The sequence below is a fragment of the Vipera ursinii genome (genome assembly GCF_947247035.1).
Source record: "Vipera ursinii genome assembly, chromosome: 15".
NCBI classification, from domain to species: Eukaryota; Metazoa; Chordata; class Lepidosauria; order Squamata; family Viperidae; genus Vipera; species Vipera ursinii.
Genome location: NC_139528.1, coordinates 7,544,108 through 7,559,566, shown reverse-complemented (window position 1 = coordinate 7,559,566; position 15,459 = coordinate 7,544,108). Strand labels below are relative to the sequence as shown.

At 46.7% G+C, this 15,459-nt stretch overlaps 1 protein-coding gene across 6 annotated transcripts in view; it reads right to left on the bottom strand.

The window, feature by feature from the left end:
- ATG2A (autophagy related 2A) overlaps positions 1–15,459 on the bottom strand; it is a 233,144-nt gene that overhangs the window by 162,652 nt on the left and 55,033 nt on the right. For 3 of the 6 annotated variants that reach the window (XM_083374161.1, XM_083374162.1, XM_083374164.1), the window contains 8 exons: positions 14,114–14,343; positions 12,419–12,554; positions 10,785–10,982; positions 8,359–8,460; positions 4,451–4,535; positions 3,652–3,772; positions 3,272–3,344; positions 1,359–1,441 (listed from right to left, as the gene is read on the bottom strand). In XM_083374161.1, coding sequence (XP_083230287.1) covers positions 1,359–1,441; positions 3,272–3,344; positions 3,652–3,772; positions 4,451–4,535; positions 8,359–8,460; positions 10,785–10,982; positions 12,419–12,554; positions 14,114–14,343 — 1,028 coding nt within the window. Of the gene's footprint in view, positions 1–1,358; positions 1,442–1,942; positions 3,163–3,271; positions 3,345–3,651; positions 3,773–4,450; positions 4,536–8,358; positions 8,461–10,784; positions 10,983–12,418; positions 12,555–14,113; positions 14,344–15,459 lie in introns of those variants that run through there. The other 3 variants (XR_014493829.1, XM_083374163.1, XM_083374165.1) reach the window with 3 other exon arrangements.

The following is a 15,459-nucleotide window of genomic DNA, read 5'->3' as shown; positions in this document are numbered from 1 at the left end:
ATTTATTTATTTGTTTTTGTCATATTTATGCAGTGTATATCAGAGGTGATGATCCTTTGAGAGCTGTATGCAGCAAAAATTCATTTTAATGTATGCTGATTAGTGTACGTTCAAAGTGACAATAAAGTTATTATTCTATTCTATTCTATCCTGTAATTCTATTCTATTCTATTATCTGGTAATTCTATTCTATTCATTCCACTATTCTATTCTATTCTATCCCGTAATTCAATTCAATTCAATTCAATTCAATTCTATTCTATTCTATTCTATTCTATTCTAATTCTATTCTTCATTCCACTATTCCACTATTCTATTCTATTCTTCATTCCACTATTCTATTCTTCATTCCACTATTATTCATTCCACTATTCTATTCTATCCCGTAATTCTATTCTATTCTATTCATTCCACCATTCTATTCTATTCTTTCATTCCACTATTCTATTCTATTCTATCCCGTAATTCTATTCTATTCTATTCTAATTCTATTCTTCATTCTACTATTCCACTATTCTATTCTATTCTTTCATTCCACTATTCTATTCTTCATTCCACTATTCTATTCTATCCCGTAATTCTATTCTATTCTATTCATTCCACTATTCTATTCTATTCCGTAATTCTATTCTATTCTATTCATTCCACCATTCTATTCTATTCTTTCATTCCACTATTCTATTCTATTCTATCCCGTAATTCTATTCTATTCTATTCTATTCTATTCTATTCTAATTCTATTCTTCATTCTACTATTCCACTATTCTATTATATTCTTTCATTCCACTATTCTATTCTTCATTCCACTATTCTATTCTTCATTCCACTATTCTATTCTATCCCGTAATTCTATTCTATTCTATTCATTCCACTATTCTATTCTATTCTATCCCGTAATTCTATTCTATTCTATTCTATTCTATTCTATTCTTTCATTCCACTATTCTATTCTATTCTATCCCGTAATTCTATTCTATTCTATTCTTTCATTCCACTATTCTATTCTATCCCATAATTCTATTCTATTCTATTATTTCTACTGTAAACATGTTGTGTGAATAGAGCTGCTAATGTGTGGTTGTATGTTTCTATAACACTCTGAGGTCTTCAATACTCATGACACTCTCTTTGTGTGTATGTTTGTGTTATCCTGGTTAAACAGGTTGTGTGTGTGTGTGTGTGTGTGTGTGTTTGTAGATAAACAAATCAAGCAAGAAAAACCACCCCTAAAAAATGAGAAGTTCAGCTTCCAGCCTTTGCCACCACCCCTCTTCCCCGGCCACGTATTGTGCCAGCCTGCCCCAGCCCCCCGCCCCTGCCCAGCCCCCAGCCCCTAAGGCAGGCAGGAGGGTCTCTACCCGTGGCGGCAGCAGAGTCTCTTCAGTTTCAGCTCGGAGCAGTTGAGTTGAGCCAAACCGATCAGGATGCCGGCGAAGGTGCCCTGGCGGGAACAAGAAGCCACCAGAGGTGAAAAGTTTGGTTATCACGTTTAAAATGTTTTAATTCTCAGCATTATTTTTATTTTTCTATCCTCTTTTCAGAGTTTGATGTTTTCGTGTACATCGCCCAGAGTCCCTCTTTTGAGGGAGACTGGAGCAATGTGAAATATAAATGAATAAAATAAATCTGAAATAATTCCATATTTTCTATTCTATTATCTATTCTCTTCTCTTCTACTCTGTAATTCTATTCTATTCCATTATTCTATTCTATTCTGTAATTCTATTCTATTCCATTCTATTATTCTATTCTATTCTATTCTATTCCATTCTATTATTCTATTCTGTAATTCTATTCTATTCTGTAATTCTATTCCATTCCATTCCATTCCATTCCATTCCATTCCATTCTATTTCTATTCTATTCTATTCTATTCTGTTCTGTTCTATTCTATATTCTGTAATTCTATTCCATTACATTATTCTATTCTATTCTATTCTATTCTATTCTATTCTATTGTGTAATTCTATTCTATTCCATTCCATTCCATTCTTCTATTGTATTCTATTCTGTAATTCTATTCTATTCTAATTCTAATTCTAATTCCATTTCTGTGGTGATGCAGCGGTTAGAAGGAAGAGCTTGGACAACCACTTGTCTGACATGACATAGGTTCTGCTGCTGCTAAGATTATCTTATCTTGATAGGAGTTTGGACTAGAAGACCTCCAAGGTCCCTTCCAACTCCATTACTCTTTAACCCCCGTTCAGGATAGGAATCCATTCTGGCAGCTCCAGCAGGCGGTCCCTGTGTTCTTACCACCAGCTTTATTTCTTAATATTCAGCTTGCAACCTGATTCTCTTCATGTCTGTTGCAACGGAGTCACAAAATCGAGGCAGAGGCTGTTCCACGGCTTTACAGCCCTGAGGTTCAGGACATGCCTGCTGATCTCACAGCTGGGAAGCTTCTGCTCTGCTGGTTTTGCTCTCATGTCTGAACTCCACAGAGCGTACATCCACGCCTCTGTCCCGTGACATCTGTCATTTTAATCCACTGGCCGGCCTTTTAAGTTCCTGGAGCAAACTCAACCAACTTGCATGCATTTGCAGAGGAGAGCAAGAACGACTATTAAAGGGGCCGGAGGCTAAAACATATAAAGGATGGTGGCTGGAGTTGGGTATGTCTGGTCTAGTGAAGAGAAGGATGAGGAGTGACCTGATGGTGGTCTTCCAGTATCTCAGGGACTGCCACAAAGAAGAGGAGTTCAACTTATTTTCCAAACCACCCGAAGGCAGGACAAGAAGCAACGGATGGAAACTAACCAAGGAGAGAAGCAACCTGGAATTAAGAAGAAACTTCCTAGCAGTGAGGACAATTAACCAGCGGAACAGAAGTTGCCACCGGATGTTGTGGGCGCTCCATCACTGGAGCTTTTCAAGAAGTGACTGGAAAGCCACCTGTCAGAAATGGTCTGCTTGAACAAGGGGTTGGACTAGAAGACCTCCCAGGTCCCTTCCAACTATGTTCTACTGTTAAATAAAGTGCACCTGAAGGCAGGACAAGAAGCAACGGATGGAAACTAACCAAGGAGAGAAGCAACCTGGAATTAAGAAGAAACTTCCTAGCAGTGAGGACAATTAACCAGCGGAACAGCTTGCCACCGGATGTTGTGGGCGCTCCATCACTGGAGGTTTTTAAGAAGAGACCGGACAACCATTTGTCTGGAACGGTATGGACTAGAAGACCTCCAAGGTCCCTTCCAATTCCGTTATTCTGTCATTTTTTTCGATTCATTTGAGGGCAAAGGGTTTGGCGTGCTCTGCTACCCACCACCTGGTCCACGGTGACGTGTTTCCCATGGTAATCCAGCCAAATGGGGACCTCGGAGGTGAACCGGAACTCGCTGAGGAGGAAGAGAGAAAAAACAGCTGACATGATGGGCGGCTTCCCATCTTTGGGAAGACAAGTAAAGGGGAGGGGGCCCTTTCGGCATCAAACTTTTCAACTCCCAACTTCCACGGAAAACCCGCTTTAATTCTGGGACTTGGAGTCCAGCAAGTCTTCAACTTGCTGAGGTCGAGAAACAGGGCTAGATCCGAACTCTGGAGCAGAGTGTCGCTTGTTCCGGCGTGGGGTCCCCATCCACTTTCTCACCCCCTACAATCCCCTTCCCATCCACCCACCACCACCAGCCCTGCCGGCATCCATACCGGAAATAAATGGGCTGCTCGGAGGAAGAGGTGGCGTTGGAGCTGTTTTCGCTGGTCGTGGTCTCCACCGAAGTCGCCATCAGCCTCTCGGCTGACTCCTTGCCAGGGGACCCGACAGGACCTGGGGGGGTAGGGTGACCTGTTTTTGAAAGCCCTTCTTGCCCCACAAAAGTCCCCCCGACCCCCCTCTGCGCACCCAGGATTTGAGAGAAGCACCCAGGCAAAGACAAGTTCGGAGAACAGGCTGGGAGCTGGGAAAAACAGCACGTGCCCCTTGATAGGGCCAAACTACATTTCCCAGCATCCCTTTCTACCAACCAGGTGGCCTAGCTCAGGGCTCCCCAATCTGTGGGTTGCGGCTCATCACCGGGCCGTGGGCTGTTGGTCACTGGGCCGAGTGAGTGGCTGGCCAGCGCCCACGCGTGTGTGCGCGTGCGCACTCCCCACTCTGCTGGCGCTGCAGCATCACGCAGGCACTAGCATCACCGTGAGCACACACCCCACTCGCACTAGCGGTGCGGCAAGCGCACACTCCCCCCACTCAGACGCTATTGTCGCTGGGAGCCCATTCCGCACCCCCCCCACACACTTGTGCCAGCCTCACGGCATCGTGCGAGTGCTAGCTGAGCCTCTTGCGGGCGCTTGTGGCCGCGTTTGCGCGTGCGTGCAATCGTAGCCCGCTTGTGTGCGTGCGTGTAAAGGCGCCTCCAGCACCCCCAGCCCCGGGGCCGCCCACCCAGAAAGGCTGGGGACCCCTGGCCCGGCTCACCCAGAAGGCCACGTCATGAAGGCCACGTACCTTCAGATCCAGCCTCGACGGGCACGACCGGATTGATGCTGGCCACTACGCTGGTGAAGAAGTCTTTGAGGAAAAACAAGGCATCCTGGAAGGAGAGGCAGTGTCAGAACCCACTCCAATCCACATCTTAGGAAAGACTGACTCTTTGGAGACAAGATAATCCAAGCAGGGACTTTTACTAGGCCCGCGGTACTTGTGAGACCACATGCTGCCATTGTCAACCTCCCATCGCCCGGTTCGCTCCCGCAGAGTTGGCCTCCTCAGGGTGCCGTTGGCCAGGCAATGCCGGCTGGCAACCCCCAGGAGGAGAGCCTTCTCTGTGGGTGCCCACCCTCTGGAACGAACTGCCTCCAGAGCTGCGGACGGACCCTGACCTTCGGTCCTTCCGCCGTGACCTGAAGACCTAGTTGTTCCAACAAGCGGGCCTGGACTGACTACGGTTTTTAATTTGGTTTTTATTGTGTAAATTGTCCCGCATTTCTTATATTCATCGTTTAATTCTTTTTTAAAATTTTTGTATTTTATGTCTCTTAATTTTTATTGTTGTGAGCCGCCCTGAGTCCTATAAATCGCTTCTCCTCCAAGAAGTCGTTTGCAGATGGCCTTAACGACTCTAAAAAGAAGGCAAACGACCAGCTGTCTGCATATAAATTTAATAAATCCTAATCCTAATCCTACTAAGACACAGATGATAGCGGGTATAATAGACAGGATCTGAAAAATCCCCTTCACGGATCGACATTTTTACAGTGTCCCCGAGCTCAGTTCCGGATCAGCCGAGTTCCAGGTGGCAAAGCCCCTCGTGGGAAGAGGAGAAACATCAGTCCCTCCGTAGCAGAATCGATCCCACCCTTCCGCATTCCAGCATTCCATCCGGAGACACAAACCAGAATTCCCCCACCCACTTTCTTAGCTGCCAGTAAGATCAGAGAGAGAGAATGCCTCTCCTCGATCTTATGCGATGGGCAACAGGCAGGCTAGATAAACAAAAAGTTGCATCTAAAGAGAGGAAATGGAGGCAATAAACTCCCATGTTTATTCCCTCGGGAATGGCAGAATCCAAGGGGTGAGTGGGTGGGGGTGAGATTTGGGTTTTGCACAGAAGAGACAGTTAGAAATGAGATATTACCGTATTTTTCGGACCATAAGATGCACCTGACCATAAGATGCACCCAGTTTTTAGAGCAGGAAAACAAGAAAAAAAATATTCTGAACCAAATAGTACCAGCATACTAAAACAGGGCTTTTCAACCTTTTCATCCATTGTACCACTTTTAGGACAAGGTAATGTCACCCAGCAACGTGTCAAAAACCTGACACCACCCCCCCCAAAAAAGGAAAAAATGATAAAAGTAAAGGTAGTCCTCGACTTCAATGATTCACTTAGTGACCGTTCAAAGTTACGACACTGAAAAAGTGACTTACGACCATTTTTCACACTTATGACCGTTGCAGCATCCCCAGGGTCATGTGATTTACATTCGGATGCTTGGCAATCGATTCATATTTATGATGGTCACATTGTTCCAGGGTCATGTGATCGCCTTTTGCAACCTTCTGAGAAGCAAAGTTAGTGGGGAAACCAGATTCACCTAACAATCATGTTACTAATTTAATTTCTCTCTCTCCTTCTCTTTCTCTCCCTCTCTCCCCCTCCCTCTTTCTTTCTCCTCTCCTTCTTTCTCTCTCTCCCTTTCCTTCTTTCCCTATTTTTCTCTTTCCCTCTATTTCTCCCTCTTTCTCTCTCTCCGTTTCCCTCCCTTTCTTTCTCCTTCTCTCTCTCTCCCTTTCTTTCTCTCCCTCTTTCTCTCTCTCCCTCTATTTCCCTCCCTTTCTCCTTCTCTCTCTCCCTCTTTCTCTCTCTCTATTTTTCTCTTTCTCTTTCTCCCTCCCTCTCTCTCTCCCTTTGTCCCTTCCTTCCTTCTTTCCTTCCTTCCTTCTTTCTTCCTTCCGATCTCACGCTCCTGCGATCTCCTCCGCTCGGTTTCAGCTTCTCTTGCTACAAGAGAAAGCAGGCTGAAACAGGTTGGGGCTGGCCATATGGATCACCTTCGGACCATAAGACGCACCCTTGCTTTCCCCCCCCCCACTTTGGAGGAAAAAAGTGCGTCTTATGGTCCGAAAAATACGGTAAATGGATTCGGACAGGCAGAGCAGAGAAAGGAGGAAGAAAAAAAAAAAGGGCTTCTCCCTTGGACGCACCAGCTCAGACACCGTCCAACTCCCAGGTGGGCCAAATGAGCTAATTCTACGGGTAGTCCTCAAGTTACAACAGTTCATTTAGCGACCGCTCGAAGTTACGGTGGCACTGGAAAGAAGCGACTTAAATCACCGTTTTCCCACACTTAACGACTCTTGCAGCCTCCCCACGGTCACGTGATCAAAATTCAGAGGCTCGACAACTGGTTCACCTTTGTGACAGTTTGCAGCGTCCCCGGGGTGTGTGTTTGTGTATGTGTGTGTCAGGCGATCCCCTTTCGTTGACCTCCTGACCAGCAATGGGGGAAAGCCAGATTCGCTTCACGACCGGGTCACTAATTGAACCAGTGCAGCGATTCGCTTAACAAATGCGGCAAGGAAAGTGGTCAAATGGAGCAAAACTCACTGAACCGCTTTTTCACTTAGCGACGTAAGTTCTGGACTCAAATGGTGGTCGTAAGGAGAGGACTGCCTGTACTTCCATGAATAGAATCTTTCAAGTCTGAAAGTGCAAATCTCCCACCGTCTCTTTTACAGCCCGAGAAGCTTCTGAGAGCCCTTTTCTCCTCCCGTTATGCAGCTGAGGGCTAAGCAGACTCTTATCCCGACTTTTCCCTAAAGCTACATTAATAGAATCGTGTGAGTCTGAAAGTGCAAATCTCCCACTAGCGAGGGTTTCTTCTAAGTCTTTTTCTTCGCCCATTATACAGCTACGGGCTAAGCTATCTAGTTATTCCCTAGATCAGGGCTTTTCAAGCAGTGGCACGGGGACCACCTGTGGTACATGGGCACCTGGCAGGTGGTATGCGACCATCCTAGAAAAGTGGTAGCAGGGGAGGGGAACGAGCTGAACCGGTGGCAGCACCGCACAAGCCTGAGCGAGAGACGGCTGGAGCTGCAGGGCTGTCAGGGCTCAGCGGAAGCGCCGGGATCAGTGCCAGGATCCAGGTGGAGCTCGGTGCTGATCCTAGCGCTTTGCTGAGCCCAGAAGAAGCGCCGATCAGCTGGAATGTGGCAGCATCTCCAGGGTCTTGTGATTTACATTCAGATGCTGGGCAACTGATTCCTATTTATGACGGTCACAGTGTCCCAGGGTCATGTGAAGTGACCCAAACCTGCTGCAACCACCCTGCAGACTGGGGGGGGAATAAAAACCAAATACCCCCCACCCCACCCCTGCTGCCAATCCTCAACAGAAATGCTCACAACAATGAAAACTTCGGACAGGAGGAAAAGCACCGCCGGGCAGGGCGGGCAGGCAGGCAGGCGTCTTGCTCGGCTGTGGCTTGGGGGAGGGGCACTTTTTTCAGTGCCATTGTAACTTCGAACAGTCATTAAGCGAACTGTTGTAAGTCGAGGGCTACCTGTACGATCAATTTTTTCCTTTTTTTTTTTTGGTCATCACGTTTTTGACACCTTGCTAGGCGACTGGTGCTACTTGGATGTTGCCATATCCTAAAAGTGGTACAATGGGGGAAAAGGTTGAAAAGCTCTGGCCTAGAGAGGCTTCCTTGACCCATTTTCCCAAGACCTTTTCCACATATCCTTGTACTTCCCAGGGAAGCCTGCAAAGGCCTGCCAGAGCTCCAAAGTAGAGGAATCCAGACACCACCACCCCTTTTCCCCAATTCACGTAAGGAGAGGTAGTCCACACACCACACAACACCTGGCTGAGGTTGTGAACCCACAAACATGTAGGCGTCCTTTACCTGGTCTATGTTGAGTCGGAGAGGCATCAGGGAGACCCTTAGGCAGCACTCGGGACCCCCCCCGCCAGCTTCAGGGCAGACGTGAAGAGCTTTGATGGTGAGCTGGAAAAAAAGAAGGAAGAGAATTGGCACTGCTGGCTGGGGAATTCTGGGAGTTGAAGTCCACCTATTTTAAAATGGCTACGAGTGGCTGGGGAATGCTGGGAGTTGGTCTTCTCTTGTTTTAAAGGGTGGACTTCAACTCCCCAGAATTCCCCAGCCAGTTAGTGCTTCTCATTCTTAGCAACTTTAAGATGCGTGGACTTGTTTATATTTATTTATTTATTTAGCGTATAGCTGGTCACACACAGAATTAAAAGCACTTCAGATTTACAAGTTAGAACAGGTAAAACAATTTTTTTTTTAAAAAAAGAAGCAATTATAAAACCTAAGAGGAAAGCAGAAATAACATTTCAGAGTTTAATGTCGAGTTTGGAAATCCAGTCAGTAGCCGCCGTTGTTACGCAGAGGAAGTCCTTAAAATCTCCTGGGTATCTTCTATTAGTGCATTCCCTCACTATATGTTGGATAGTCTGTCGGGGATCCCCGCAATCACATTGTGCTGAAGGTGTCTTTCCCCATTTATACAGAGAATCGGCACACACCCCGTGAGTCGTTCTAATTCTATTGTAAGTCACCCATATGTGTCGGGGTAGATTAAATCCTGTTAGGATTAATATGCTCAGAAATATCTTGGGAGGCATAGCTACTCCATGCTTCCATCCACTTTTGTGTGGTGCTCTGATGTTCGGCCAGCAGCTTAAGCGCTGTGAGGAGTGGTGGATTTCTTGACTTTAATCGACATCTTAAGAGATCAGAGGTGTAGGCGTGAATGGGTAGAGAGGAGTTTAGCAGGATGAGAGCTTCTTGTCGTCGTAAGTGCGGGGGAAGTATGTGGCTAAGAACTGGTAGCCAGTGAATAGGTGTGGATTTTATGCACCCAGTAATTAATCTCATCGTATGGTTGAGTTAAACATCAACCAGTCTTGTATGTGAGCTGTTTATCCATACAGGTGCGCAGTATTCCGCTATAGAGTAGCAAAGCCCAAGGGCTGCGCATCGAAGAGTTGGAGCTGAAGCTCCCCAAGTTGTTCCGTGTAGTTTTTGCAGAATGTTGTTTCTGCTGCTAACCTTGGCAGCCATATTCTGAATATGCTTTTTAAAAGACAGGGTCCTGTCTAAGGTGACCCCCAGATATTTTGTTGTCTCATATGGGAGCAATTTAGCACCTTAAAGTTGGTAAGAATGAGAAGAAGACTGGCTGGGGAATTCTCTTGTTTTAAAGGGTGGACTTCAACTCCCAGAATTCCCCAGCCAGTCAGTGCTTCTCATTCTTACCAACTTTAAGGTGCTAAGAATTCTGGGAGTTGAAGTCCACCCATCTGAACGTGGCCGAGGTTGAGAAGCACTGCCCTAAAGACTCCCTTGGATTTGAACCTTCTGCAGAAGTGCTACCCGCCCGGCCTAGCCCACCTCACAGGGTTGTTGTTGGGGGAAAATTAGGGGCAAGGAGGAGCGTTCGGTACCTTCACTGCCTTGAGTTATTTATAAACGATAATAAAGGTGGGATAAACATCCAATAAATAAAACAAGAAGAATAGATATGCCTCCAGGCAAGCAGTTTTCCGATTTATCCACACCTGCCCCATCCAATGTTTTCTGACAGTGGCCGAGCACAGCCTTTCCCCCACGGCATCCAGTTTTGGTCGCCGTAATATAAAAAAGATGTTGAGACTCCAGAAAGAGGGCAGAGAAGAGCGACAAAGATGATCAGGGGGCTGGAGGCCAAAACGTAGGGTGAACGGTTGTGCGAACTGGATCTACTACCCTGCCTGGGCAGAGGGTTGGACTAGAAGACCTCCAAGGTCCCTTCCAATCCCATTATTCTTTATTTTGTGGGGATGTCTAGTTTAGGGAAGAGAAGGATTGGGGGGGGGGTACGTGATAGCTGTCTTCCAACATCTCAGGGGCTGCCCCAAAGAAGAGGGGGGAGTCAACCTATTTTCCAAAGCACCAGAAGGCGGGACAAGAAGCAACGGATGGAAACTAATCAAGGAGAGAAGCAACCTGGAATTAAGGAGAAATTTCCTAACAGTGAGAACAATCAACCAGTGGAACAGAAGTTGCCACAAGAAGTTCTGGGTGCTCCATCATTTAAGAGATTGGATAGCCACCTGTCTGGAATGGCAAAGGGTCTCCTGCTTGAGCATGGAGATGGACTAGAAGACCTCCAAGGTCCCTTCCAACTCTTGTCATTCCGTTATTCTGCAGCCAGGCCCACCAACCCCAACAGGGCAGCTTCCATCCGTCCAAATGCCCAGGGCAGCTTCGCCGCTCCTTGGTGACAACGGGCAGATCCCTGATCCAAAGGGAGATCCGCTCCTTACCATGTTAGAATGGGCACGCCGGGGCAGGAGTTCGCTGCTGTACAGGTAGAGGAACTTGTTGATCTGCGAGGAGGCCAAGCGGTCCCGGATCTCCAACTCCTGGACAACGAACACCTGCCTGGCTAATGGCTGCTCCTCCGATTCCACGGACAGCTTCTCGGACGAAGGCCTCGCGTAGGATTCGTGCTGGAAGCTGACCTGAGAGCAAAGAGGAAGAGGGCAGCGTCACTGACCCCACTACGAGCTAGGTATGCCGGCTCACTTTCTGCATCTTCACTACATCTGCTCCTCAACTTACGACCGTTTGCTTTAGAGTTGCAACAGCACTGAAAAAAAACCCGGATCTTAGGAAGTCCTCACGCATATATGACCGTGGCAGCATCCTCACGGTCGGGTGGTAAAAATCCAGACCCTTGGCAACTGGCAATGCAGGCAGTCCTCGACTTATGACCACAAAAAAAGGACTAGAACATTCGTTACTCAACGGAGCAGTTGTTAAGTGGGGCATCATGTGGTCACACCCCCAATCACAAACACACGACCAGGGGGATGCTGTGGCGGTGGTAAGTGGGGGGACCGTCGCGAGTGGCTTTTTTCAATGGTCACTAAATGAATGGTTGTGAGGACTGCCTGTACTTCTTGTTTGCCACCATTGTCAATATTGGCCCTCTGCATCCATCTGCTTCCTCTCCTCTCCTGTTCTATTCTGTATTTCTATTCTATTCTATTCTATTCTATTCTATTCTATTCTATTCTATTCTATTCTATTCTATTCTATTCTATTCTATTCTATTCTCTTATTCCTATTCTAATCTCTCTTAATTCTATTCTATTCTATTCTATTCCATTCCATTCCATATTCTTATTCTATTCCTAATTCTAATTCTGTTCTATTCTATTCTATTCTGTTCTATTCTATTCTATTCTCTTATTCCTATTCTCTCTTAATTCTATTCTATTCTATTCTATTCTATTCCATTCCATATTCTTATTCTATTCCTAATTCTTATTCTATTCTAATTATTCTACTGTTCTGTTCTGTTCTACTGTTATTCTATTCTATTCTATTCTATTCTATTCTATTCTATTCTATTCTATTCTATTCTATTCTATTCTATTCTATTCTGTTCTGTTCTGTTCTATTTTCAATTCTGTTCTGTTCTGTAATATTCCATTCCATTCTATTCTTTTATTTCTATTCTATTTCTGTCTTCTTTTTTCTTCTCTTCTCATCTCTGTTCTGTCCTTCTCTTCCCTATTCTCTTCTCTCCTTTGTCTTTTTTCCCTTCTCTTTTTCTTTTTTCTCTCCTCTCGCTTTCCTTTCTCCTCTTCTCCTCTTTTCGGTCCTTCTCTTCCCTTCCTTTCTCTTCTCTTTCTCTTCTTCTCTTCTCTCTCCCCTTCTCTCCTCTCCCTTTTTCTTCTCTTTCTCCTCACCTCTCTTTGCTCTGTTTTGTCTCTCCTTTTTTTTCTCCTCCGTTTCTCTCCTCTCTTCCCCATTCCCTTCCTTTCCCTATTCCTGGCCGGCACAGGGGGGCTCTTGCCCGTCTCTTCTGGCTGCCCCCCCAAAAAAACAAGGTTGCTTGGGAACCAGACGCCCTGCCCCGCCCCTGCAGAGCAGCCCCTGCCCGTCTCACCTTGGTAAGCTGGATCTCCATCAGCAGGTCGTGGATACGGCCAGGGCCTCCTTGAGCCCGCCAGGAGCTCTGGGGTCGGCCGGGCATCGCAGACCGAGACGGGGAGGAACGGGTGCTGGGAAGGCTTGACTTCGTCCTGAAATTGGGAAGAAGTGGGGGTCAGGTATTGGATGCCACTAATATTCTCCCCAAGGATCTGACCAATCCCTCGCCAGCGTTAGGGAATTCCCCCTCCATCGGCGTTTTCAAAGTTGGCAGCTGTAAGATGGGTGGACGTCAACTCCCCAAATTCTCCGGCTTTGCTGGCTGTGGGATTCTGGGAGTTGAAGTCCACCCATCCCGTACACAGGTAGTCCTCAACGTATGGCCGCAACTGAGCCCAAAATTTATGGGGCTAAGGGAGACATTTGTGAAGTCAATCTTAGCCCACCGTACCATTTTTTCTCGCCGCAGTTGCTAAGCGAATCACTGCAGTTCTTAAAAGATAGGAACACGGTCGTTAAGTGAATCTGGCTTCCCCCGTTGACTTCAGCTTGTGGGAAGGTTGCAAAAGGGGATTGCGCGACTCCGGGACATTAAACACAAGTCAGTTGCCCAGTGGCTAAATTTTAATTATGTATGTCAACGCTGCAAACATTGGATGTTTTTTGCCCTGACGATATAAGAGGCAGCCTTTTCCTTTAAACTGTTTTGCTTTGAATCAATGAAGCTGGGGGGGGGGGAGATGTTAACCCAGTTGTTTTAATTAAGATAAGGGATGGGCGTGCTACAGAAAGGAAGTGAAACTTTGCATGTTAAACTAATTGGAGAACGTGATTTACGACGTTTACATTAAGGGAGGGAATTGTGTTTGATACGATGTGTTCAGGGGAGGAGAATTCAGATTCTGGCATGACGTCAGGGTTCCGACTAATGAAACATGCCAAAATCTCCATTCTTTTCAAACAACCTGGGGGGGGGGTCCTGAGGCCCAGCCGCTGTCTCTAGCCTTGAGAGAAGCTGGCAAAGATTCAGGGAAAAATCTTCATCTGTGAACGCCGACGCTTCGTTCTCATTATTCTAGACTCTTTTAGAATAAACAGTGCCTGAAGATTCTTTTTTTTTAAAATCCCACTTATATCCCGCCCTTCTCCGAAGACTCAGGGTGGCTTACAATCTAAAGGACAAATCAATGTGCTTAGCAATAGCCTTCATTCTATGTATATGCCTGCTTATTAGGGCTTTCACACACACACCCCAAGCGGCATTATTACAAAGTCAGCTTATTGCCCCCAACAATCTGGGTCCTCATTTTACCTACCTGGGAAGGATAGAAGGCTGAGTCAACCTTGAGCCTGGTGGGACTCGAACCTGCACTAATTGCAGGCAGCTGGTGTTACTTAAGGAGGCATCAGCCCACTGCTCCACCAAGGCTCTAATGAAACACACCAAGGATGTGTTTCATTAGTCGGAACCAGGACATCATTGCCCCGGGGATAGTGCAAAGGTTGCAAGTGTGAAAAATGGTCATAAGTCACTTTTTTTCAGCGCCGTCGTAACTCTGAACTGTTGTTAAGTCGAGGACTGCCTGTAGCTGAGAAACACTCATCCACATGAAAGGGAGACCCTTCTCTCAAGCGGTTTATCTTCAAACCAGGGAAGCAAACCCAGGTCAGAAACGAAAGCGGAGTGCAGATCCCGGGAGGGAAGAGTTACCTGGGTGAATGGAGGTGGCCAGAAGCCGAGCGGCCCGGCCCGAAATCCCTGCCCCCGTAGAGATGCCAGACCACTGAAATTTCCCGCATCACGACTCGGCTCTCCGGCATCGGGAAGTGCGAGGGGGCCTTCAGTAAATCCGTGCTGCCCAGGGGCCGAGAGAAGTGACCCTCCTGGATGTGAACGGGGCCGTCCAAGAGCCTCGTCACCACCGGTTCCCCATCCCGCGGCTGCAGAGAGAGAGAGACAGAGAGAGAGAGAGAGAGAGAGAAGGCCGATAGGCAGAATTTCGCAAGAGGGTCTAGAGCACATGAAAATTTGTTTGTTTGTTTGTTTTAATGGAGATGGCACTGCATCGACTCCCTGCAGAATCTTGTCCATTTTGTGCGGGGAAAATCAGTTTTGGGATGAATGGGACCGCTTGATAGCCAATCTGAGAAATCCCAGCATCTCAGAGGAAGGATAGGATAGGATAGGATAGGATAGGATAGGATAGGATAGGATAGGATAGGATAGGATAGGATAGGATAAGGTAAGGTAAGGTAAGGTAAGGTAGGATAGGGTAGGACAGGACAGAACTAGGACTAGAAATAAACAGAAATAGAAATAAGAAATAGAAATAATGGGATGGGATGGGATAGACCAGGGGTAGGCAACCTCGGCTCTTTTATGACTCGTGGACTTCAACTCCCAGAATTCCTGAGTCAGCATAGCTGACTCAGGAATTCTGGGAGTTGAAGTCCACGAGTCATAAAAGAGCCGAGGTTGCCTACCCCTGGGATAGACTAAACTAGACTAGACTAGAATATGGAATGGAACAGAATACAACAGAACACTTTATTGGCCAAGTGTGATTGGACACACAAGGATTTTTCCTCTGCTGCAGAAGCTCTCCGTGTACAAGCAAAGCAAGAGAGTAATAACCATCGCAATAACGATACCAATAAAGAGGGGGAGTAAAAAAGGTGGGAAGGATAATGATATTGCTACAGCCCTACTACATGGGTAAAATATCCTTAGACCTACGACAGGGCTGTGGGAATTAGGTGTTCAGCACAGTGATGGCAAGGGAGGGACGGGGGGGACCCGTCTTTGTGTCTTTTGGCATGCAATGCCTTGTAGCAGCACTCCGAGGGGAGCAGCTGAAAGAGTTTACGTCCTGGCTGTGCGACATTTTCTCAGGCCTCTTTCTGACCCGTCCAGGCTGGTTGCAATTCTTCTTCCTGCAGCCCCTAACCATCCGTCGAAGTCTGTGCCTGTCCCGTTTGGCTGCGGTGCCAAACCAGACTCAATTACCGTATTTATCGGCGTATAACACGCACCGGCGTATAACACGCACCTCATTT